Source organism: Arvicanthis niloticus, chromosome 23 (assembly GCF_011762505.2).
Source record: "Arvicanthis niloticus isolate mArvNil1 chromosome 23, mArvNil1.pat.X, whole genome shotgun sequence".
Classification (NCBI taxonomy): domain Eukaryota; kingdom Metazoa; phylum Chordata; class Mammalia; order Rodentia; family Muridae; genus Arvicanthis; species Arvicanthis niloticus.
The window spans coordinates 14,756,793-14,779,061 of record NC_133430.1 but is presented as its reverse complement, the minus strand read 5'-3'; the positions used below and the strand labels follow the sequence as shown (position 1 = coordinate 14,779,061).

Below are 22,269 nucleotides of genomic sequence, written 5' to 3'. Positions count from 1 at the left end.
GGCAATTGCTGCTTTAAAGATACCCAGCCAGTCTGAGTGCCCCTCCCCCAACACGGCTGGTTCAGGCTATTCACAGGCATAGGGAGAATGACATCTCTCTGCTGTCCAGCCCCATACCATTGGCCTGGCTCTTGGCGCCCCCTAGTGGCCACAAGCAGACCCTTCGGGGCCAGTTTTCTGAGGTAGGTAGAGACCTCCATTTCCCAAAGGTTCAATAGTAGAACTTGCTTTTGACCAGAGGCCTGTGGAACCTCAGAATCTTCTCCCTGTGACCAAAAGAAATGAACGAATCTGGCAGTGATTTCCAGTTTCACCCCAAGGCAGCCTTCATCTAATGCTGGGTCACTTCCATTGTGTTCCCGGAGGCCTGACTGGGCTAGCAACCCTACCTGGACACTCTGGGAGGCGAGCCATGTAGCGCGCATGCCCGAGTTCTCAGCCTGGGACTCACAATGGAGAATGAATTCTGCAAGGGATTGGTACTGATTTCCCCAACGCCCCTTCAAGCCTCACGTCAGAAAGGGAGGCAGAGGCTTCAAAATGAGACGCATGGGTTTCCTAGCAATGCCTTCTTCTCAGATGTGAGCCCAAGACTCTCACCCAGACTCTATTTACTTTCTGTGGCTCCCATCTTCCACGGAGCATCTACCTGATGACAGCAGGTCAGGCAGGGGAGGTGGAGTTTATCACGTCATAGACACTCCTGCCTGCTGGGATGAAGATGTGGGTATTCTGGGGATAGAGGTTGGCATTTGGTCCAAGAACACTGATGGTTAAGTAACTGGGTACAGAGCACAAAGTCCCTAGAGCCAGCCGGGCTGCTGGATCAGGTAGCAGTAGGCCATGATGACTCTAGAGGGTTAGGTTAGAGTGCACCCGAGGCCTTTCTCCATGCCAAGCAGGTCAAATGCTTCCAGCCCTGGGAAATGGTTGGGGTCTGAAGCCAACAGGGAATTCTCCTTTATTTCCCACTAGGATTGTAAATTTTTGCCAAGAAGAGCATGGAAGGCATAAGCTTCTCATAGATCATTATCAGGAAGGGGTGGTTTAGCTTCATCCTTTGTGGGTTCTCCATGGGCAGTGTCTGGGCTCCGGAGCCTGCAGCCCCTTCTGTACCCTTCTCGTTCATCTTCAGTGCAGCCTTGTGGACAGCCTGCAGAACCAAGAGACAGAGAGTGGCTACTAAGCCTAGGGCAGCAGGGGACGGGGATGGGTATATCAGGTCAAGAGTGAGAAGCCCAGAGAGGGAGACACTCTGGTTACAGTTGCCAAGCATAGTCATGAGGATGGGATTATAGTGGAAGTGCAGGGATGGGGGATGCAGTGGGGGCTACTAGCTTCCTTTAATTTCAGGGGCTCTCCAATAGCTAGGGGTCAGAAAGGGGCTGTGAAGTCTTACTTAGCTCAGCCTGGCAGGTAGTTGAGGACCTAGGTCATCCTGCTTTGAGGGCAGGATCCTTCCCACAATCCCCTACCATAGTTCCCTCCCAGAACAGCTTGACACCCTCCCCCTTTTACTACACTTAACACCAGCCAATTCCTCCAACCCCTCACACTGGCCACACCCTGTCAGATGGACACTCCCTTCAAGTGGTGGTGTGAATAAAAAATGCAGTCATGGGCTCATGTATTTAAACTCTTGGTCCTTAATGGGAGGCATTGTTTGGAGAGGGTTAGGAGGTACAGCCTTGCTGTAGGAAACACGCCACTGGGGGTGGGCTTTGAGAGTTTAGAGTCTCACCCCAGCTTCTTGTTCTCACTCTGTACTTCCTATATGTAGACAAAATGTGATCACCCACCTTCCTGCTCTGGCTGTCTGCTGTCATGCCTTCTCCTTTAAGGACCATCCCTCTGGAACCACCGAATACAGTAAACTCTTCTGTAAGTTGCTTTTGTCCATGGTGTTCTAGCAGCAGAACAGTCCCTAATATGCGCTGTTCTCTGTTTCTGGATCTTGCCCTTCTATGCCCTTTGAACCCCCAAACTGGGTTGCTAAATCTATCAAATATCTAGTTAAATTTTTATTCATGATAAACACTGGTTATGTTCAACCATGAATAGGCCCCTGCAATATTCTGGACATATTTATGCTATAAAACAGTCTATGCATTATGTCTCTGAAATTCAGATCTAACTGAGAGTCTTATATTGTGTCCACTAAGTCTGAAGATGCTGTCCACGTGTTCCTCTTTTCCTGCCCTAATCAACAGGTCTCTACACTGATACAGAGCACTGGGCCTCTTCCTGCCTGTCTCAATGGTGTAGTTTACTCCTTCCTTCCCAGATGGCTGTGAGACCATAGAGAGAAGCTTCCGTGCAGTGCTTATCCAGTATAAATCATGTGAGTGACAATTCTAGTTCTAAAGACTGGAATCAGAGGCTGAGAGGTTTGCCTTGGATCACAGAGCTCTGACCACAGCTCTGGCCAAGGCTGCAGAAGGACTCCCACGTAGGAGGGGACAGTGGTCCAGCCAGGCGAACTTACCTCTCCCACCTTCAGGCTTCGATGAGATGAGATCCGGGTGAGGTCACCATGCTGCTCAAAGATTCTGCTGATGCCCAGGCGGGACAGAACCTCCTTCAAGTTGTAAGTAGCTGAGATGTGGAGCCGGGGCACCCACACATCTACCACTCTGCGGAGGAGAAGAGGACAGGGGTGAAAGGAAGTGCTCTCTGATCATCCAGGGTGGGTTCCTGGAAAGACGGTAGATGAGACTTTTATCCTCCCTGCATCAAGATTCATGGATCTTTCTGTCCTCAGAATAAGAAAGAATCAATTCTGGGATTCAAGGCATCTTATACTCTCTGACTACATCCTGCTTCCTGCCCAGATTTCCCCAGAGCACACATCCACTGGAAACACTCTCAGGCTCCTTCCCTGTGTTCATGATCTCCCCACGGCAGACTGGGCTGTGCTGTAGCCTGACTCAGATTAGACCCCTCCAAGCCTGCTGCAAGAGACAACAGAGCTCAAACCCTGGAGCCAGTCAGAGCTGGGGTCAAGCCCACTCTAGGAGCCCCACAACCGGGGCAAAGGATGTTGGTCTTCTGAGCCATGCACACGAGGACTGCACCTGTGGCCTTGGGCCTGTTCTCCACCTTTATTTCTGGCTTGTTCCAGACTCTCACTAAATCTCGTAATTTGATACTGTCCATAGGCCTGATAATCACCAAATTTGCCTTTCTTCTTCTTTATTCTTTCAAGAAATAGTTTTTACACACAAAACATTTTCCTGATGGGGATGGACAGGAAAAGCCCTTGCACTTGACTTGTGTTCCAGCAGGAAGACAGGCAATGAAACCAACACTAAGAAAAGCATAGTGTGGCACGCTCACAGATACTGGTAGTGTGTAAGGGGCAGCAAAGCATAGTGTGGCACGCTCACAGATACTGGTAGTGTGTAGGGGGCAGTAAGTATGAACAACAACAAAAGAAACAGACCAACTTGTGGGAATGAGGAATGATGGTGGTCAAATAAAAGGCTTGAGCCAACCCTGAGGAGGGAAGGGAGTTAGACAAGCTGACTTCTCTTCCTGAGTCAATAGGGAGCTGTGGCCAGATTCTGAATGAACAGAAGCATGCTGTGGTCTTGATTGAGATTCAGAAGGATGGCTCTGCTGTTCTGCTTACAATATACTCTTAGCATTTGATGCTTGGAACAGGCATTGCTGGTAGGTGACAGACCATTGACAGGCAGTTGGTATGGGAACCTCAGAGACAGAGGAAAGAGGCTAAGTCCCAATTTGTGTTAGTGTGGGGTTAACAGAGCTTCCGGACATATGTTGGAGGAGTTGGGAGAAACAGATCAACTGTGACCTAGTGGGTCAAGCTTGGTTTACTGGAAAGTAGAATTGGAATTACCAGAAACTGAGAAAAGTGAGCCTGAACAGCATCTCTCTCTCTCTCTCTCTCTCTCTCTCTCTCTCTCTCTCTCTCTCTCTCTCTCTCTCCCTCTGTGTGTGTGCATGTGTGTGCATGTGCATGTGTGTGTGCATGTGTGTGCATGTGTGTGTGTGTGTGTGTGTGTGTGTGTTTGTGTGTGTGTGCACTGAGCATATAGAGACTATGATCCCATCAGATGTTCAAAGATACCCTGAGTTAAAAGGAAAAGGATGCTGGCATTTGGGGGCAGGGAACAGGGGCTGGGGACAGGAACAGTGTCATGGCTGACACAGTATTGAAGGCTTTCTGCCTGTGGTAGTCACCAGATGGTAAATCTAGATCGCAAAGAGCTTCAGACAGAGCCCCGTGGCACTGAGATCTAACACAGGGACAGGAGAAGGGAGCCAGCAAAGGAGAGAGGCAAGCAGAGTTCTGGGAGGAGAAGGTATGGCTGACCCACAGGAAAGGAGCGGCCAAGTGCTAACCGTAGACTCTGCAACATGGCCCCTCAGTCATCATGGTCTCTGAGAAGAGAACAGTGCAAACATCTGACCAAATGAGTTTGAGGTAGAAGACAGGCCAGGGAAGAGAGGCAAGTGTCTCAGAGGACTCACCTGCGGAGGGGACCAAGGGAACTGAGTAGCTGAGAATGGCTAATAACACCAGGAGTTTCCTCAGGAGCACTAGCCTACCAGCACTGGGTATGTAAATAGGGGGCACACGCGTGCCTTATGACTGCTGTGGGTTAGTCACTACAATGTGCTGTCTGTGATCCTAGTCTCCATGAGGTGACTGCATGACAGGAAGTGTAATAGTGTCCTGGTTGCTAGTGACGGCTCTAAAGAGAGCACAGACGTAGCTGATGTCAGGAAGCAAAGAGCAAAGTTCTAGAGTGGTGTTCCTGGGCAATGAAAGGACACAGTGTCTGTGTACAAATAAGGAGACTGTACAAATGTGGTAAGACTTCAGCTCTTGTCAGTGACAAGGCAGAAGTCACAGGACACACCAACACATGAACAGATATAGAAAATGGACACACACACACACACACACACACACACACACACACACACACACTGTACACGCACATGTACAGTGGAATTTTACTTAGCTTTAGAGGACCACATTTGCAAGAAAATGGATGCAACTGGAGGTCATGTTAAGTAAAAGAAGCCAGACGCAGAGAGGCAAGCATCTAAACCAAGTATGTTGATGTGTGCCTGTAATCCCAGCACTCGGAGTGCACAGGCGGGAAAATTGGGAGTTTAGTGTCATCCTTGGCTATATGAAGAGTTCATGGCTAGCCTGGGCTACAGCGTACTCTGTCGAAAAAACAGAAACAGAAAAAGGAGGAGGAAAAATTCAAATATTAAATGTTTTCTTTTGTATGTGGATATAGGCTTAAATATGTATGTATATACGTGTGTGTGTGTGTGTGTGTGTGTGTGTGTGTGTGTGTGTGTGTGTGAATATTTGTGAAATGGAAGAAGAGGACCAACAGAGATAGGGTTCAAAGAGAGCAGAAGGGAGAATATGAGAGGGTAATGGAGAAGGGAAAAACAAAATAGCAAGTTTTCTTTTAAATATGGAATTTAGAGTCACATAGACACACTCACACACATAATGCATGTGTGACATGATACCATGGCTCTATGTAGGGGAAGAAGGGACCAGTGTACTCATAAACACATATATGTATGTATGTATGTGTGTATGTATGCATATATATACACATATACATACATATATGTGTACATACATACATATACATACACACATATATACATATACACACAGATGCATGTATAAATATATGTGTATATGTGTATATACACATACATAGATTTGTATGTATATGAAAATATCATCATAGAATCCATTATCTTGCATGCTGACTAAAAAATTAGTTTAAAATTTCCAGATGAAATTTTACATTTAAAATTAAAACATAAAGAAGCAGTATTTTAGACCAAACCTTTAAAAAAAAAAAACTATTTTAACATCATTCACTTTCTCTATAAAATTTACATAGAATTTTAAACTTGAAAAAATAAAGACCTCTGGCTACTGCAGGGCAGATGGTCTCCAATCCACTTATACAGTGAGGCAGGGAGCCAAAGGTAGGCACAGGCCCCTAAAGCTGATTGATGGAAAGGTAGCTATTTCAAAAGCCCAGCAGCTTTGTGCTTCTCCAAGAGGAAGCTTTGTTTCCTCTGAGAAAAACCTGAGCTTTTGCTCTGGAACTGTGGGCAACAGCCTTCGAACTGTGTGAAGACTCTGCCTTCAGTACAAGCCAGGTCGGATGACCCTGGTGCCTGAATTCTGATGTGTTCTACATGCTTGGAAATCAGGGGTGTAGGTGGGAGAGGTCAGGCGTCTATCTGTTGATGTCAGGGGATGTAGGTGGGAGAGGTTAGGCGTGTATCTGTTGATGTGGTCCCTTCTTTGGAAAAGGGTGTAGCCCTTCTGCCTTTCCTAGTCCCTTTGTGGTGAGAAGGGGCCTCAGAAAGAACAGACCATCTCCTCTTCCTTCTCTCCCTTCTCCTTAATTGCTCAACAAAGGGAGTTGAAGATGTCTAGGCTTGACTACCTATGTTTCCTTCAAAATAACTTCATAACTTCCAGCCAGCCCAAATGGGCTCTGAAAGAAGGGATATTGGCTCATTGTGTGTATTGCGATGAAAGGAAAGTTTCCCTTTAGCCTATGTGGGTAAGTCCACTGCCCTAAAGAGAGATGGGTATCTCCTAGAGAAGAGGTGGATGCTACTGGTCTTGGCTACTACAGGCCCAGAGGGGGTTGGGAGACAAGATGCATCTCTGCTCAGAGGATCTGCTTGTCCCTTCGGTGCATCAAGTGCCCAACCTTAAAGTTTCCTCTGTGTAAGAATCCATCACTCCTCTTTCTTTCTTCCCTACAGCCTGGAAGCTGTACCTTAAACACCACCTCCTCTGTGAAGCTCTCCCTGACCACCACCCTCCAGCAAGACTCCATCCCTCACTCTCCCGTAACTTCAAGGCATAAACTTCAAAGATCCACTCCTCCTGGTCTCCTAGATTTGTTCCAGTTTCCTGCCCACCTTTAGAGAGCCCCAGAGAGAGCCTGGCTGTGCACTTACGGAAGAAGAAACAAGGAGAGTGTGAGGGAAGAGGGGAAGGAGAAAGGGTCTCTGTGGACGAGGCTCTGACTTTACCGTTTTGAGAGGAGTCTTTTCCATTTGGCAAAGATGTCTGCGTGCAAACCCTGCTCCAGAAGCTTCATTTTGCCCTTGTCAGGGAGGACAAAGGTGGCGGTGACGTTTTCTCGGTAGGGGATTTCCAAGATGGTGCAGGAGAGCTGGCTGTCATAGGCCATGTCGTATATGCCCCTTTGGAACATCATTTGCACCTTCACGGTCTTGCCCTCCTCTATGAAGAACTCCTCCTCTTTGGTCTGTTCTGGGTCGAATTCATACTGCCACCTGCCTGAGGAGTAGAGCAGACAAAATGGCAAAGGTGTGTGGAAGAAAAGGAGGAAGCCTGACCCTGGCCACCATCCACCCAGATTCAAGGGAAGTGATGTAGTGTCCATCTCCATGCCTGGAAGACATCTGTGGGGAAGGCCCCCGGCTCAGGGTCCCAGTTAAAGAGCCTGGGACTAGTACTGCAGGGCTGTGAGACAGCAGAATACATTACCCTAAGGCCAACTGCCCCCGAAGCTGAGATGGCCATAGCTTGTGTCTTAACAGAGCACTAGACTGCATTTCCTGAGGCTGTTTCACTTTGTGAGTGTGAAAATACTTCCCTTGATATTCTGAAGTCCCCTTCCTGTGGGCATGAGGAAACCACAGGGATAGCATGCCATGGGACCTTGCTGCAGAGCTCTGTCTGCAAAGTCCCTTTCTCTCTCTCTCTCTCTCTCTCTCTCTCTCTCTCTCTCTCTCTCTCTCTTTCTCTCAATCTCTCTCTCTCTCTTTCTTTCTTTCTTTCTTTCTTTCTTTCTTTCTTTCTTTCCTTCATGTGTGTGCCTGTGTGTGTGTGTGTGTGTGTGTGTGTGTGTGTGTGTGTGTTCATGCAAGTGTTACAGCCAGAGGTTAATGCTGTGTTACCTTCTCTATCAATCTCCGCCTTGTTTTTTGAGTCAGGACTCCCCCACTGAGCTGGAAGCTCACTGATTGGATAGACTGACTAGCCAGAGAGCTCCTGTCTCTATCCTTTACCCTGGGGGCTAGGGTTACAAATTTGTACCAACTTGCCTGGATTTTAATATATGTGCTGGGAATCTGAACTCGGGTCCTCATGCTTGCAATATGGGCCACTTCACCACCCGACCCATCTCCCCAGCCTCAGGATCCCTCTGCTTTTAGTTAGAGAATACCACCACATTGCACATAAACTCTCAGTTGTATCATTTCTAACCTGGTGTCCTCAACGCCTTGGGGGACCGACTCCCTAAGTACCAATCCTGACTTCACTGCTCTGTAAGGATGGTTTTGAACAAGTGTCTAAATTTCAGTCCTTAATGGGTAGAGTGGGGATGTGGCAGGCCTGTCAGAGGGCAGTTTGGTGACTTACAGGATGCGGCAGACAGATGCACAGGCTGTCTAGTGTGTATGGAGTGAGTGTTCCTTATGTCTGCACTGCTGCCATGCCTGCTCCTAATGGAGATGCTGAGCTAGCCTGGATTCCCCCATATCCCTCTCTGGTTTGGGAGGATGTGGTTTAGACTGCCACTGCTGCTTCCCTTTTCTTTATCAGTCTTCCTATGTTGGGTCCCTATTTGGGACCATTGCTGAGCCAAGAGATGGCCTTGCTGGGGCTGGAGAGTGTGAGCCTCTGGTTTTCTTTTATTTTCTTTGGTTTTTTTTTTCACTTTTTCTACTTTTCCAGAACCTGTGTACAGGTTGTTGTGTCAGTACGAATGTTGGAGAACACTCTTCCATATACTTTTTCACTATCTCCTTTATACTGAGGGAATCTCTGAAGATGATAAGAGAGGAAGGTACCAACCAACATGGCCACCACCACCAACCAAGATGGCCGCTGACGCTACTGCCACTGATTAAGCCCTAGAGAAGTGGGTTCTGTTTCTGAATGAATAGTTTTAGAGCTTGGAGTAACCCTCCCCAACTTTTACTTTTCTTTCTCATCTAAGAAGCAGAGATTTCAACTTCTAAACCAAAGCAAATGAGAACATTCTGCCTCGGTGAAACCATACACATGGGAATCTAGACCCTGCAATGCTCATTTCTCTGACATTTCCACTCTAAATCCCAGGAGATTCAGCATCTTGGTTTTCACTTTACAGCCAGAGAGGGCAAGAGTCCTGGACTTTTACTGACACAAGGATTTAGACTTGGAGCAAACAAAGGACTGGGTCAAGTTTCTAACCCAAGTTCCTCTACCTTCTCCACCCCTTCATACCCCTAGCCTTACCTTGAAAGTAAATATAGTTTGTGAGAAGCATCACTGTGCCTGGATCTATGTTTTTGACCATGTTCTTGATTCTGCTGTGGGTTTTCCGACTGATGTATCTGTTGATATCCTTCTGAGCGTTTTCTAAGTCCTGGAAGTCAGTGGGCACCGTGTCCGCATCATACACAGTCTTAGCCAGTTTCAGGAACCTCTGTTGGGGCCTCAGCTTCTGGTCCATAAATAATGCATTTCCTACGCTCATCTTTATGTCCTGTGTCTCCCGATTGAGCTTCTGGAGAAGGTAGTGGAAACCCATGTGCAAGTCCCTGTCCGACATCTCCTTGAAGTTGAAGCCCTCTCGGATTTCCTCCAGTGTGGAGTCCTGGGCCCCCAGAGACAGCATGGAGAAAGCCGTGGAGATGCTCAGTGGAGATAAGAGCATGTTATCCTGAGGGCTGTTGCTGGACAGCCTCTGCATTAGCTTGAAGCCAAATTCCATGTTGTGTCGAGTAAGCTCCCGGGCATCCTTCTTGCCCTTCCAGTCTTGGACCCTGGCTGGAGATTCATACATATCTAGAGCATCTCTGTCCTGCAGGAGACCTTTCACAGTGAGGAGGCCTGCCAGAAACAGGCCCAGGCCCAGCATGAGGTTCATTGTCCTTGGGGATTATCCTGTTGAGCAGCAGATCTGAGATTAATGTGAGGAGAACCCCATGGCTCCTGTCTTAGCCACCAGGAAGACCCATGGGAGAAGACAGTGGCTGAAGGGTGCTAAACACCACAGCCGAGTGCTTTGAGATTCTTGGTAGCATCTAATCTTAGTCATCTCCTCGGGGGCTAGACTTTATTTTCCCCATGTCTGAAGTGAGAAGCCTGAGCATAGAACACCTTTCTTGCTTTAAATTTTGTTTGCATTTATTTATTTATTGCTTTGAGCACACATGTGCATGTGCAGTGCATGCAGACACACACACACACACACACACACACACACACACACACACGGCAGCACATATGTGAAGATCAAAGGACACTTTGAAGGAGTTGGTTTCTTCCTTCCCCTGTGTGGTCCTGGGGCTCAAACTTAGGTCATCAAGCTTGATAGCAAACGCCTTTATTGGCTAAACCATCTTGCTAGTCCACCACTCTTGATTTTGAGCCCTTCTCTCTTATCTTTGTGTGTATGAATACATATATACATATATGTAGATGATACACATGAGCATATGCACAGGTGCATGTGTGCGTGCATGTGTGTGTGTGTGTATGTGTGTGTGTGTGTTGTGTGCATGCACACACATGGATAGGACACTACGACCTTAGGAGTCATTCCTTGCCTTACAATTTGTTTGAGGCAAGGTCTCTTATTGCTCATTGCTTTATAGGTCAGACTAGCTGACCCAGGAGCTTCTGGAGATGCTACCATGTCTGCCTGGCATTTTGCCATGGGACACAAGATTAAAGATGTTTGCTACTGTTTTTGGTTTTCTGTGGGTTCTGAGGATCCAGACTCAGGTCCTCTTGCTTGCATAGCAAGTGCGTTGCCCACTGATCCATAGTCCCAGCCCCTCCTTTATCTTAAGATATTTATGTCTCAACATCTTGGAGGACATTCAACTCCCTACAGTAACAGAATATTGCAGTGTGGGCACGCACGAGACTGAGGACATGCCAGAACAGTACTTCATCCTCCTGCTACAACTGTTTCATGGGCAAGGATGAAACTCAACTGAAGTCAGTCAGTGACTTTCCTGGGGGTCATACTTAATGGGACTCCCATTAAGTATGAGTGCTTTAATGACATAATCTCAAACCAAAAGCTAGCCACCTCTCCCACATGTAGATGGAGAGAAGAGAGACAGAGATTAAAGAGAAATGGAGGGTCACATCTAATGACATCTTGAGTCCCTAAATCAACCTTTACCTGGTACCCACCTACCTCCATTTTTCTAAACCAAGCCAATTTATTTCCACCTTGGGGTTGGCTGGCTTGAGCTGGCTTTGGTTTTTTTGACTAATTCTCAGAGATCAACTTCTCTGTAGAGGATCCTGTGGCCTACAGGAAATGAGTGTCCTCCAGAGAGGAACCTCAGTCTTCAGTAGCCCTCTCTTCAGCCTCTCGAGGAAAGGGGAAGGGGTAGTGACAGTGAAGACAAAAGCCAAGCCCAGCTGGCTCTGGGCCTGACCTCTCAGACCCTGCATCTCCCAGTGGTGCTGGGAACTCTTAGGCAATAACATCACTCACTAGTTTCCTTTTCTCTCTGGCTCTACAGCTCCACAGAGCTGTCAGGACCATGACATTCTAGAACATTTGTTTATTCATTTTCCCTCATCAAACTTTCAGTGATTTCTTTTGGGGGGGAGGGCTATTCCTATGTAAAGCAAAAATAGGCCTTTATGTGTACGTCTCATGCCACCACGTTTCCCCTGTAATTTCCATTTCCTAGTCCATGGCCTATAGGCAATGGTAAGCCATGCAACAGTAAAGGCCCTAGAATGGAGCTGGAGGCAGGACTCAGTTGAGAGCTGTCTTAGAGAAAGAATAATAGTGGGAAAATATGGGAACCAGTGTGAGTGGAGGGAGTAGAACAAAGATGCCATTCAGGTGTCAGCCAACCTTGGTCTAGTCCCAAAGCAGGATCTTAAGAAGTTCTGACCCTTTGGGCAGAATTAGATGATGGGTGTGTATGGTCTGTCCCCAGGATTCAGGATGCGATTTATAACTTTCTGAGACAGTTGGTTCCTTTCAACCAGTATCAGGAGCCATTTAGGAAAGTCTAAGGTTAGCAGGTGACCTTCCTGGAGGTAGCCCACTTTTTTTGCATGACCCAAGGTGGGTGAGCTCTGAGAAGCAAGGTCCCAAAAGACTTTATCTGAGGAATGCTTCTTGCAGTTGATATGCCTTTTCCTGTCACTCTTACATAGCCTGAGGATTTCTGCATATTATTCCACCCTATTGAGCAGGCCTCCTGCAGATCAACATAAAGATGAACCTTCATTGGTGATGCTTAGATGAATTCATGATTTTTATAGAATTCCTGATTTGATCTTAGGAAGAAAATTTTAAGAGATGGTTTTAGTTGTTTGCTAGAAAGATGTAATAATGTCAGAATCAAGAACAGAGTGTGCCCACTTCTCATAATAGTAAGTAAAGGCTGCAGAATAAGAACTATAATGAGCTTTCATAATTACACTATAAAGAGAAATAGGCTTGGGACAAAATTGTGTTCAAGGAAAAACATTCATTCCAGGTCAGATTCAAGGATGGAGCCATGGGTGTGCACTGTAGTTAAAAAAGAAGCCATGGGAAAGTGTTGCTTTGAACTTATTATGCAGAATGAAACACTGCTTTGAACTTATTATGGACACTCTTCTGTAACTCCCACTTTATGTAGCATTTTATCTATGAGGCAATTTTTTGAAGAACTTTTATTTAAGAAGGTGAACCTCAGACCTGTTTGCTGGCGTGTTTTGGCACTGTCCTGTTTTCCCTGAGTCCTGTTTTTTTTTTTTTTTTTTTTTTTTTCCAAACACTTTATGCTTCCTGGAATCCCACTTGGTAACAATTAAATTTAATTTGCTATTCGCGAGAGTCTAGGCCAAAATAGGTTATAAGAGAGAATGCTAGAATCCATAAAGATGCATCAGAGAAATGAAAGAAAATAGAATTCAACTGAGTGATGGTGGTACATACCTTCAGTCTCAGCACTCAGGAGACAGAGGCAGGCTGATCTCTGTCTGAGGCCAACCTGGTTTACAGAGAGAGTTCCAAGACAGCCAGGACCATGCAGAGGAGTCCTGTCTGAAAAACAAAACAAAGTGCAGCTCTAGATTCTGTGGGCTGGACTGTTGCCACAGGCGCCCTGGATTAAAATAGAAGCCTGCATTGCTCAAAGCGGGCTGCCACCCTGGGTCATTTCCCAATGCTGAGGAGTGGAAAAGTTAAGCCAAGTCACATCACTCACACAGCCGACAAGAAGTTCTCCACAGAGGATCTGCCAACCCCCTTGGGAGTCAGGGCCAGGTGGAAGCTGGGTGCAAGTCAGAGCAGGATGCTCAGAAGCCTGAGCCAGGCAGGCAAGGCAGCTACTGGCTGACTGCTCAGCCCCAGAAGCCCTCCTGCTATTCCCACTTGCAGCCAGGCTCTCTGTGGAGCTCCACTTCCCCCCCCCCCCAAGGGCTCTCTCTCTGGTGCCAGGTCACAGCAGTGAGGACCGGGAGGGAATCTCATGCCTGGATGCTGAGCTTCCCTCTTCTCCCCGTGTATTCTGCTGACCCTCAGGACATCCACATCTTCATATGTAAAACTGCTTGGGTAAGGGCCACAATTTGGTCTCTTCCCCACTCTTGCCCAGCAGCTGCTTCACTCCTCAGACACAGCCATACGCTGACCACACCTCCCACATCTATAAGCCTGTGATTCCAGCACTATGATCTCCTCAGGCCTCCTGCCCCTCCCTGGCCAGGCCCGCCTCTGACTTTTTCCTTCGAAGCAGCCCACACTAACCCCATACTTTCCATCTATTTCCACAGGCTCTAAACTGACCCAAATTTGTCAGATGGGTGGGATGCCGAAATAGGCTATGTTTTTTTTTTTTATTCTAGCAATTAAAATAGTAGAGCAACTGGTTATTTCCCAATAAATTGATGGGCCAGATCTCTTGAATTGAGTAACAGTTTGTTGGGTTGTAGGCTGGAATGTGTGTATGGCTCTCTCTGTGTCTCTGTGTATAAGAGTGTGCATTTGTTCCTCATGCAAATCACATGTCTAGAAATAAAACCAAGAAGAAGGTGGGCACCAAAAGCTGTGGGACACACAAGAGGTAAGCAGTATTGTGATTTGTTGATTATTTGCATACCACAGTCCTATGAATAAATTCACTCCCATTTACCCCTAGCTGGGGAGAAGCCACTGGTGCAAGTTACGCTGCTAGCTTCAAGCCTGCACATGGCCAGTCCTTGCCGAAGGGCTGGCTTCCTTCTCCTTCCACAGTAACACTGGGAGACCTTGTCTAAGTGGGGTGTGTGTGTGTGTGTGTGTGTGTACATGCACGCGAGCACATGTATGCATACAGATGAACGTATAACCCTTCTTTTGGCATCCTGGTGTGTTCAGTTCCTGTTTACAAAATGCACAACCTCCATGTCTCCCGTCTGCACTTCACATCATCTCCACATTGCAGACGGTCCCTATACAATGCAAATTCTCTGGCAATCATCATCACACTAGCTGGCTTAACCAGTACAAGGAGAGAAGAACAAGTCTGCATATTCACTGTTGCTGTAAATGCTGTCTGCAAACATTTGCTGGCCCAGAGGAGTTCAGATCTGTGGGTATGGTGCCTGTGGACACAGAGACCAACTATGGTGCTGGTGGGGTTGCAAATCACTTCTCTGATTAATAGCAGTTGGCTGGACAAGCCAGTCATGACCAGAATACATGGACTATGGACAACCTATGCTCTGGGCAGAGATGTACAACCACTCACTTCAGAAGAGGGGTCCCATGCCCACCTGTCGCCTAACACTCGCACCTCGTTCCTCTTTGATGAAGTCATTGGCTGGCCAGCCCTTCTCCAGCCAGTGAGACCAATGCATATGGCTGCTTCTGACCAGTCCCCACCCACGAGCTTTGAGCAACCACAGAGTTCCCTGTTCTGTGGGAGCCATCCGGGGTTGGCTGCCTACACCAAGCACCATTCTTTCCATGCCCAGAGGACCCTGCAAGCCTCTGAGGCCTCAGCTTTCCTCGGATCCTTCCTGGAGTTTCTCAGTACCCAACACTTGGATCTGTCTAGTGCTCACTCTGGAGCTGAGAAATTTGAAAGACCCTTCCCAGAGATGCACTGAAGTACCTCAAGAGAGGACCAAAGACATTCCGGACACACTCGAGGGCTCACCTGCTTTAAGGGACTCACAATGTTTTAAGATAAAATTATCTAGAGGCACTGGAAGTGGCATTATTTTTCAAAGCAAGCTTAGAACTAAAAATCTTTTTACCGATGTGGGAGAGAAGCCCCACGGGAGAACTCTAATGCCCTCTTCTTAGAGGACAGAGGCTGGAACCACTTCCCTTAGTAATTTGTCCTGCAGAATTTCCTTTGCATTCTTTTAAAACACAGTTTTTAAAGTGCTGAATGTAAAGTTATACTCCTGTAATATCAACACACTCAGGAGGCTAATGCAGAAGGGTAGACAGTTCTAAGGCAGCCTGGGCTACATATGAAAACCTTGTCAGAGAGAAAGGAGGAAGAGGAGGAGGAGAGAGAGAGAGAAAGAGAGAGGGGGAGAAGAGGAGAGGAGAGAGAGATAAGGATAGATGAGAGAGAGTTGGGGGAGGGAGAGGAGAGAGATATGCTAAGCAGACAAGGGGACAGCATGTCTCATTTTTTTCCCCATGAACTTGTAAGTTGATGGAAGCTTCCTGGCTCAGCAGCTCAGCTGGAAAGAAGCAAACAGCCACTGAGGCTAACTGGGGCCAAGCAGAGGACAAAGAGGACTGTCTTGCCTTATCTCCCCTCCCCCTCCCCCTGCACAGTTTTCTTCTAAAAACTTCTCAGAAGTAGATATTCATGGAAATGAACCAACCCTCTCCACTGTACCTGCCCAGCACTCCTCCAGGGCTGCTCTTACACACATTAAAAATCCTCCAAGTTTTTCTTCCAATGCACATGTGCTAGAGAGTACAATACCCTTCAGCCTTTTATCCCTGGAGTTGTTCTCATGAGGTATAGACTAGAAACGCCAAATCTTTCCAGAAGGGGTTGCATACTTACAGTGGGTCCAGGCGCCATCCACAGGGCCAAACGGACCTGCCTGGCTTGCTTGATTATTTATACCTCCAGGGCCTCCCGAAGAGGCAGAGCGTGGCCAATTGAAGCAGCTAGCCCGAGAGTCAGTCAATGGGCTTCCAGGAGCAGTGGCCACACCACTTCCCCTGAAGGATCCTCCTCACCTCCCACTCCAGAGCCCAACCACAGGGAAGAGATATGTTCAGACTACGCCCCCTGGGCGGGAGCTACCTCAACTCTGGCCACTCATATCTTTTGCAACTTTCTTTTTTTGTTTCTCAATCACCGTCTGGAGATTGGGAGAGTCAACAGGGGGACCCGCCTTTGCTATTGACATTGAAGAGTCAACCCCCAAATCACCTTTGTCCTCCATGGTAAGAGGTGTGTGGTTAGAGGGTCACTCCTTCACCCTACCTTTGCCTTCATTCTTTTTATTTCCTTACGTGTCATGCTAGCCATCAGCTCTGACCCTGTAGCACCCCTTGAAGATCCTTTAGAGGAATGGTCTGAGAATGGATGAGCAGATAACCAGATCCATCATTTCTGTTGCACTGACAAACCAAAGACCTCAATGGTTGGTCTTGACTGTCAACTTGATGGATCTAGAATCATCCTGGAAACAGATCTGTGCAGGACATTTGCATTAGGGTCATTCAGGTGAGAAGACCAATAGCCTTTAGTGGACTGAGGTCCTAGACTGAAGGAAAAGGAGAGACTGAGCTAAGTGCCAGCATTCATCTTTCTGTTTCCACGTGAGCAACTGCCTCCTGCTTTCATGGCTACCAACATGGACTGGACCCTCATACTATAAGCCAGAATAAACACTTCCTTTTTAAAGCTGATTTTGTCAAATTCCCTGTCACAACAATGAGACAAAGTCTAACACAAACTGATGTACCAGTGTCTGGAGTCACTTCAAAAGGTGACTTCGTATGTTTCTGTCACGTATTTGATGACATGGTGTTTGCATTTTGCTCCTCTTTTGTTTTTCTGCATTTCCCAGGTTATGTATTCCTTGGGAGTTAAATTCTAAACATATAAAATAAAATAAAATAAAATAAAATAAAATAAAATTCTTCTTTCTACTTTTCTCACTTCCAGAGTCATAAGGAATGGTGTCAGCATCTTTCAAAACCAATGTTCCTGGTCAGGAAAAGCAGTAGCCTCACAGGTCAACTTCCAATTCTGCTACTGAGCTGCCACATACAGCAGATTCATTGGATATTTCTGTCTCACAAAGTGATGATTCCCAGTAGCTTCTGTGACCTTGGAGGATGTGACTCTCATCTCCATCTGAGCAGGTGCAAATCAAGGAGAGTGTTTATGCAGAAACTGTTCAACTGTGAACTGCTGTGGTCACGACCCCTGTCACTGAGGCTGTGGGTGACAGGGAATTTGGGACTCAGAGCCCTCAGCAGAAAGATCCCTGAGCCAGCCAACTCTTTACCCTCAGAGACTAGGCCTGCCTGGGGGTGTGTGCTGGAATCAGAAGCAGCATACAATCGTGCTGAAGATGTGCTCCATTGAGAACGGTCTGTGGCCAGTGCTGGTGGTCTCATCTGGGCAGAGGCTGCAGAGGTGGAGACTGAGAACAAGTGAGTCAGGTGCTGACCCAGAATTTGCAACTAGACCATGGCTTTGGAAGAACCCTGCCCACTAATGACAGGGTGAGGCCTGTGTGAATCCCGTGGCCACACCTGCCCATCTCTTCCAGATACTCTCTATGCTCCAGGCCAAACTCCCACAGGAGACACGCAGGGAGAGTCTTGGGTGAGAAATCTAAGTCTTGGCGGGTTTAGGCTGCACGGAAATGGCTACAGTCAGGCAGTTCTCAGAGGCCTCAGCGGAGGGAAGACCAACCTCTTCCATTAGGAGACCAGGAGGCTGCTGCCAAACACATATGCAGTATGGGCCAAGGTTTGGGCCTGATGACCATCAAGGGCTAGAAAGATGCAAATAATTGTCTATCTGGAGTCATTGCTATAAACTGATGGCTTAGAATCACTGGCCCCCACAGGACTGTTTTGTGCAGAGTCAAGGTAGTAAAAAAAAAAAAAATACAGGTCTCTCTCCCCTCCTCCTTGGTTTTCTTACATAGACCCTGCAAAGGACCTCAGAACATTTAACATTCTAGTCCTGGATTCAAAGCTCTGATCTGAGGCGTGCATAGGAGAACAGAAGGGCACACAGGGGTTGAGGAGAAGAGACTCTGAGAGTTTAAAGGAGATGACTAATCTCCTGATCCTGTCTGAATTGCTGAGGATTGCTTCAAAACTGGGACACTCTTTAGCTGGGTTCTGAAGGATGAATAGGAGTTCTTCAGGTGAAAACTTGAGGCCAAAATAGCTCATCATAAGTCTTGCAGTCCAGAGGAAAGTGAGGGCATAATCTAAGGATTACAGGCATTGAAAACACATCTTAATTGTTTCTTAATTGCACACAGGGTCTACATTGTCTCTAGAGCAGCATTCTCTACATCTGTCTCTGCAGGTCCCTCCAGAATGGAATCACCAGCTCTGGTCCTGGCCTGGCATATCTGCCACACCAGCGGAGGCCTCGCTCTTATCTGGGCATGTGCTGCCCTTAGAGTTTTAGATGAAAAATCCCTCTTCAAACATCCCTCTGGAGAGCTGGACTGAGCAGGTGTGGAATAAAGCTCAAAATTCTCCAAAGGGCCACGATGCACACACACACAGGGTGGAGAGTCTTTCCTCTCTGTAAGGAGGTTCCTTCTGGTGCCTCCAGAGCCATCTAGGACATCACTAAAAATCCCGCAGCTGGGGTAAATGGGAGAGTTGGCTAAGTGTTTACTGTGCAAGCTTCAGGACCTGAGGTCAAGCCCTAGAACTTATGTTTTTAAAAAGCTAGGTATAGCAATGCATGCTTGTAATCCTAGAATTAGGAGGCAGAGATGGGTAGATCACTGAAGTATGCTGGGCCAGCTAGCCTAGCCACTCAAGAAGTCCCAGGCGAGTAAGAGACCCTGTCTCATAAAATTAAGATAGTGCAAGCCATGTGATTCCATTGGTAGAGTTCTTGCCTAGCATATGTTAAGTTCTGGCTCAATCCCCAAGAGTTCATGAGCTAAAGGTGGTGTTGTGCCTTATAATCTTAGCACTCAGGAAGTAGAGCCTGGAAGATCCATCATCCTCAACTTCACAAGGAGTTTGAAACCAACCTGGGCTACATGAGACCCTGTCTTTGAAACACAAAATGAATGGTACAGCTGAGGGCATCCTCTGACTTTCATTTGTATGTTTACATTTATGTGGCCCTTCATGGACACACAGACATAGACACACACACACACACACACACACACACACACACACACACACACACTACAGCAGCGGATAGCCATAAGCTGTTGAAACTAAGACAGAAAGACACAGGAGGGACTAGAGAACAGGAAAGACAACAGAAGGAGGCATCTGCTACCCAGACAAGTCGCCATGAAGCTCGGTGTAAAGAAGGATGGGTTCCTGAAATGATGGTGCTAGCCACTCAATATCAACATGGAGAAGAGTCAGTGTGGCCCTGGTCCCTGTATACGCGCAAACCAAAGAAAGAATCCTCAGGCTTATCACGTGGCTGCTCGTGAGACTGACGACAGCCAGTAGTGTCACCCAAGCCTCTACAATGTCAAGACACTCAAGCTTCTAGCAGAAAACATAGGAGGCTGTATTTACGGTCTCAAGTTAAGCAAAGACTTCCAAACAGCAAACCTACATCGACCTCCTAAAAGGAACTGCCTGAGCCTGAAGATGCTGTTCCGGGTGGGGAAACGTCTCTCAATAAAATGCTTGCTCTGCAAGTATGAGGGCGTGTTCAGGTCCCCAGCATCAGTAAGATCAAGAAGTAGGGGGCATGTGCCCATAATCCTGGTAATGAGAGACAAGACAGGTAGATCCTCAGAGTTCTACCCAATCGATGAGCTCCCAGTTTAGTGAGCAAATTCTGACTCAAACAACATACATGTGCACACTCTACTACACAAACACATAGATAAACAACTCCATCCAGAAGCCACCTGAGAGAGGTCAGAGGTGAGCCAGACCGGGGGGGGGGGGCGGGGAGAAGGCACTTACAATGCAGCCTATGATAAAGGACTGGTCTTTGGTGAAAGCTATAAGAAAAAGAGAACATTGGAAGCAGGCAAAGATTTGAGTAACTGCTGAGTAGCAGAAGCTAGTCAAATGGCAAGCAGGCAGCTGAGCCTCTCATCAGAGAGATGCAAAATGAGAGCCTAGCAAAACCATCACACACTGAACTTGGAAGAATTGACACAGTAGAGATGGGTGACTTCCGGGTGTGGTGGGGCATCACCAGGGTTTGGGAAATTGCTTGGTAAAAGCTATTTAAGCCAAGCCTTTGCCTCCTCTCTCACCCATGCACTGCACCTCAGGGCACATGCTCAGGGGCAGGGAGGGGGTGGGGTTCATATTAACACATATAACCTCCACCTCAAGTTTCCGTATTAACTCCAACATAAGAATGGCCCAAATGTCTAGTAATGGGACTATGGCGAAAGAGAGTCTCAGCCACCATCCCAGGCCACAGTTTCTGCTTTCTTACATGACTCCAGTCTTTGCTGCCCATAGGACCCCTGGATGACACTCAAGATGGACAGTCATGGAGCCAGTGACCATGAAATTGTGATGTAGATGACACTGTGGAACACAAGTCACAGGAGAACAAAGAAAACCACCTGGAAACCATCAGGTTAGAATCAACTAAACTGTCACTTGATTCACTAATTTAGGTTCCAACTGAGGAGCTGAGTTGACCTATGACAAACTAAGTAATTAAAATTAGTACCTTTTTTGGAGAAAAATTGATAATTTAAAGGAAATTTTCAGAGCTAGAGAGATGGTTCCAGAATTAAGAGCATGTGCAGTTCCTGCAGAGAACCTAAATTCAATTTCCAGCACCCATGCTGGTGAGCTCTCAACTGCCTGAAACTCTACTTTGGAGGCAGGGTGGGGTTGAATGCTTCTTCTAGTCTCTCAGTTATAGGCACTCGTGTGTGTGCATGTGATGTGTGAAAACACACACACACACACACACACACACACACACTCAATCAATCACTCACACACGCAGTTAAAAGTAAATCTTTTTCAAAAAGCCACTCCTGTCAGGGGCAGCCTTGCTTATACACTGAAGGCCTAAAATCAGCAATAGGCCTAAGTCAGCCTGCTAACACAAAGTCTTAGGTCTCTATGGAAAAACACTGAAGCAGATAGCTATAAGATATTGTAAACAGGCAGCTTTGGTGGAAATTTACCAGCCTGGATAAGAACAAGTAGTCATGGGTCTTGTGGATAGTCATAGACCTTGGGTAGCCTTGGTGGATAGTACCAACTTAGACAAGGACAAGTGAATCATAGGAGGAGTCATAGTGACCTGTCCCCTGAACCTTCACCTAGCTGATACCCTGTTCTGGAAGATATCTGTACTCCCCCTGAACACCTAAGCCCCTGTGTCATCCCCTTCCTCACATCCTGCCTCTATGTGCATATAACCCCTCTGTGAAAAAAGTAAAATTAGTGGTTTGATCAGAATATAGACAAACCACTGTTCTTTGCATTTGTCTGTGTCCCCCATCCTCTCTTTCAGGAGATCTCCCTGGACCCCTGTTTAATGCCCTGCTGGACTGGGCACACTCCCAATACGATCCTGGATTACTGTGAAATTTTAGTAAAAATGTTGAAAATCTTTCTAAATAAAATACAAGCAAGTAAGAAAAAAGGGAGTTAAATGTAAACGTGTCTTTTTTTTTTAAAGTAGGTAGCATTCTTTATATAAGAACGAAATCCCATCACATCAGGGCCGTGTGTGGCTTAGTGGTAGAGCAGTTGCTTAGAAGCCGTGTGTGAGGAGTGAGCCTACAGTTCGGTGGTAGAGGACTTGCCAACGTGGGTGAGATCCTGAGTTTGATACCTAGCAGTATTACAGAAAAAAAAAAAGTTATATCCAGAGGCATTTCAAAGCCACGGAGAAGAGTTCTACAAATGTCACCAGGAAATAATAAATTATTTCACAAATAAATCCTAGAGATTCATTCTAAAGAGGGAGGCGATCTTTTTCTGATGTTAAGAGTGGGAACAAGCTCCCTAGGGATGGGATATGGGCCAGACACTGTGGAGAAGGCAAGATGGCACATGTAGCACACAAGTCTGTGATGTTTCAAATGTATTGCAA

General features: G+C 46.8%; 1 protein-coding gene and 1 long non-coding RNA gene across 4 annotated transcripts; one reads left to right on the top strand and one right to left on the bottom strand.

Annotated features, from left to right (window-relative positions):
* Positions 1 to 944: 944 nt before the first annotated feature.
* Serpina12 (serpin family A member 12) lies at positions 945 to 16,203 on the bottom strand. Of its 3 annotated transcripts, XM_076921293.1 has the most exons (6): positions 16,051 to 16,202; positions 12,969 to 13,076; positions 9,296 to 9,946; positions 7,075 to 7,345; positions 2,486 to 2,633; positions 945 to 1,153 (listed from the first exon to the last, which is right to left on the bottom strand). In XM_076921293.1, exons 3-6 carry the CDS (start codon positions 9,927 to 9,929, stop codon positions 962 to 964), a joined length of 1,245 nt encoding a protein of 414 aa, XP_076777408.1. In that variant the 5' UTR covers positions 9,930 to 9,946; positions 12,969 to 13,076; positions 16,051 to 16,202; the 3' UTR covers positions 945 to 961. The 3 variants fall into 3 exon arrangements, 2 of the variants coding, with proteins under 2 accessions (XP_076777408.1, XP_076777409.1); XM_076921294.1 differs by lacking the exon at positions 12,969 to 13,076 and having other exon boundaries at positions 16,051 to 16,203; XR_013106634.1 differs by lacking the exons at positions 2,486 to 2,633; positions 7,075 to 7,345; positions 9,296 to 9,946; positions 12,969 to 13,076; positions 16,051 to 16,202 and adding an exon at positions 1,800 to 1,966.
* LOC143436829 (uncharacterized) lies at positions 2,160 to 7,068 on the top strand. The gene is made up of 3 exons (XR_013106635.1): positions 2,160 to 2,341; positions 2,501 to 2,587; positions 6,802 to 7,068. It is a non-coding gene; the product is annotated as an uncharacterized LOC143436829 (long non-coding RNA).
* Positions 16,204 to 22,269: the final 6,066 nt, after the last annotated feature.

What these genes read in the sequence shown, in the direction of transcription:
- Serpina12 (XM_076921294.1), bottom strand. Translation starts at nt 9,929, where the DNA reads ATGAACCTCATGCTGGGCCTGGGCCTGTTTCTGGCAGGCCTCCTCACT. An exon ending in AAAAGACTCCTCTCAAAACG is followed by an intron (nt 2,634 to 7,074) that starts GTAAAGTCAGAG and finishes TCTCCTCCGCAG; the next exon opens with AGTGGTAGATGTGTGGGTGC. An exon ending in GAAGCCTGAAGGTGGGAGAG is followed by an intron (nt 1,154 to 2,485) that starts GTAAGTTCGCCT and finishes TTGGTTCTGCAG; the next exon opens with GCTGTCCACAAGGCTGCACT.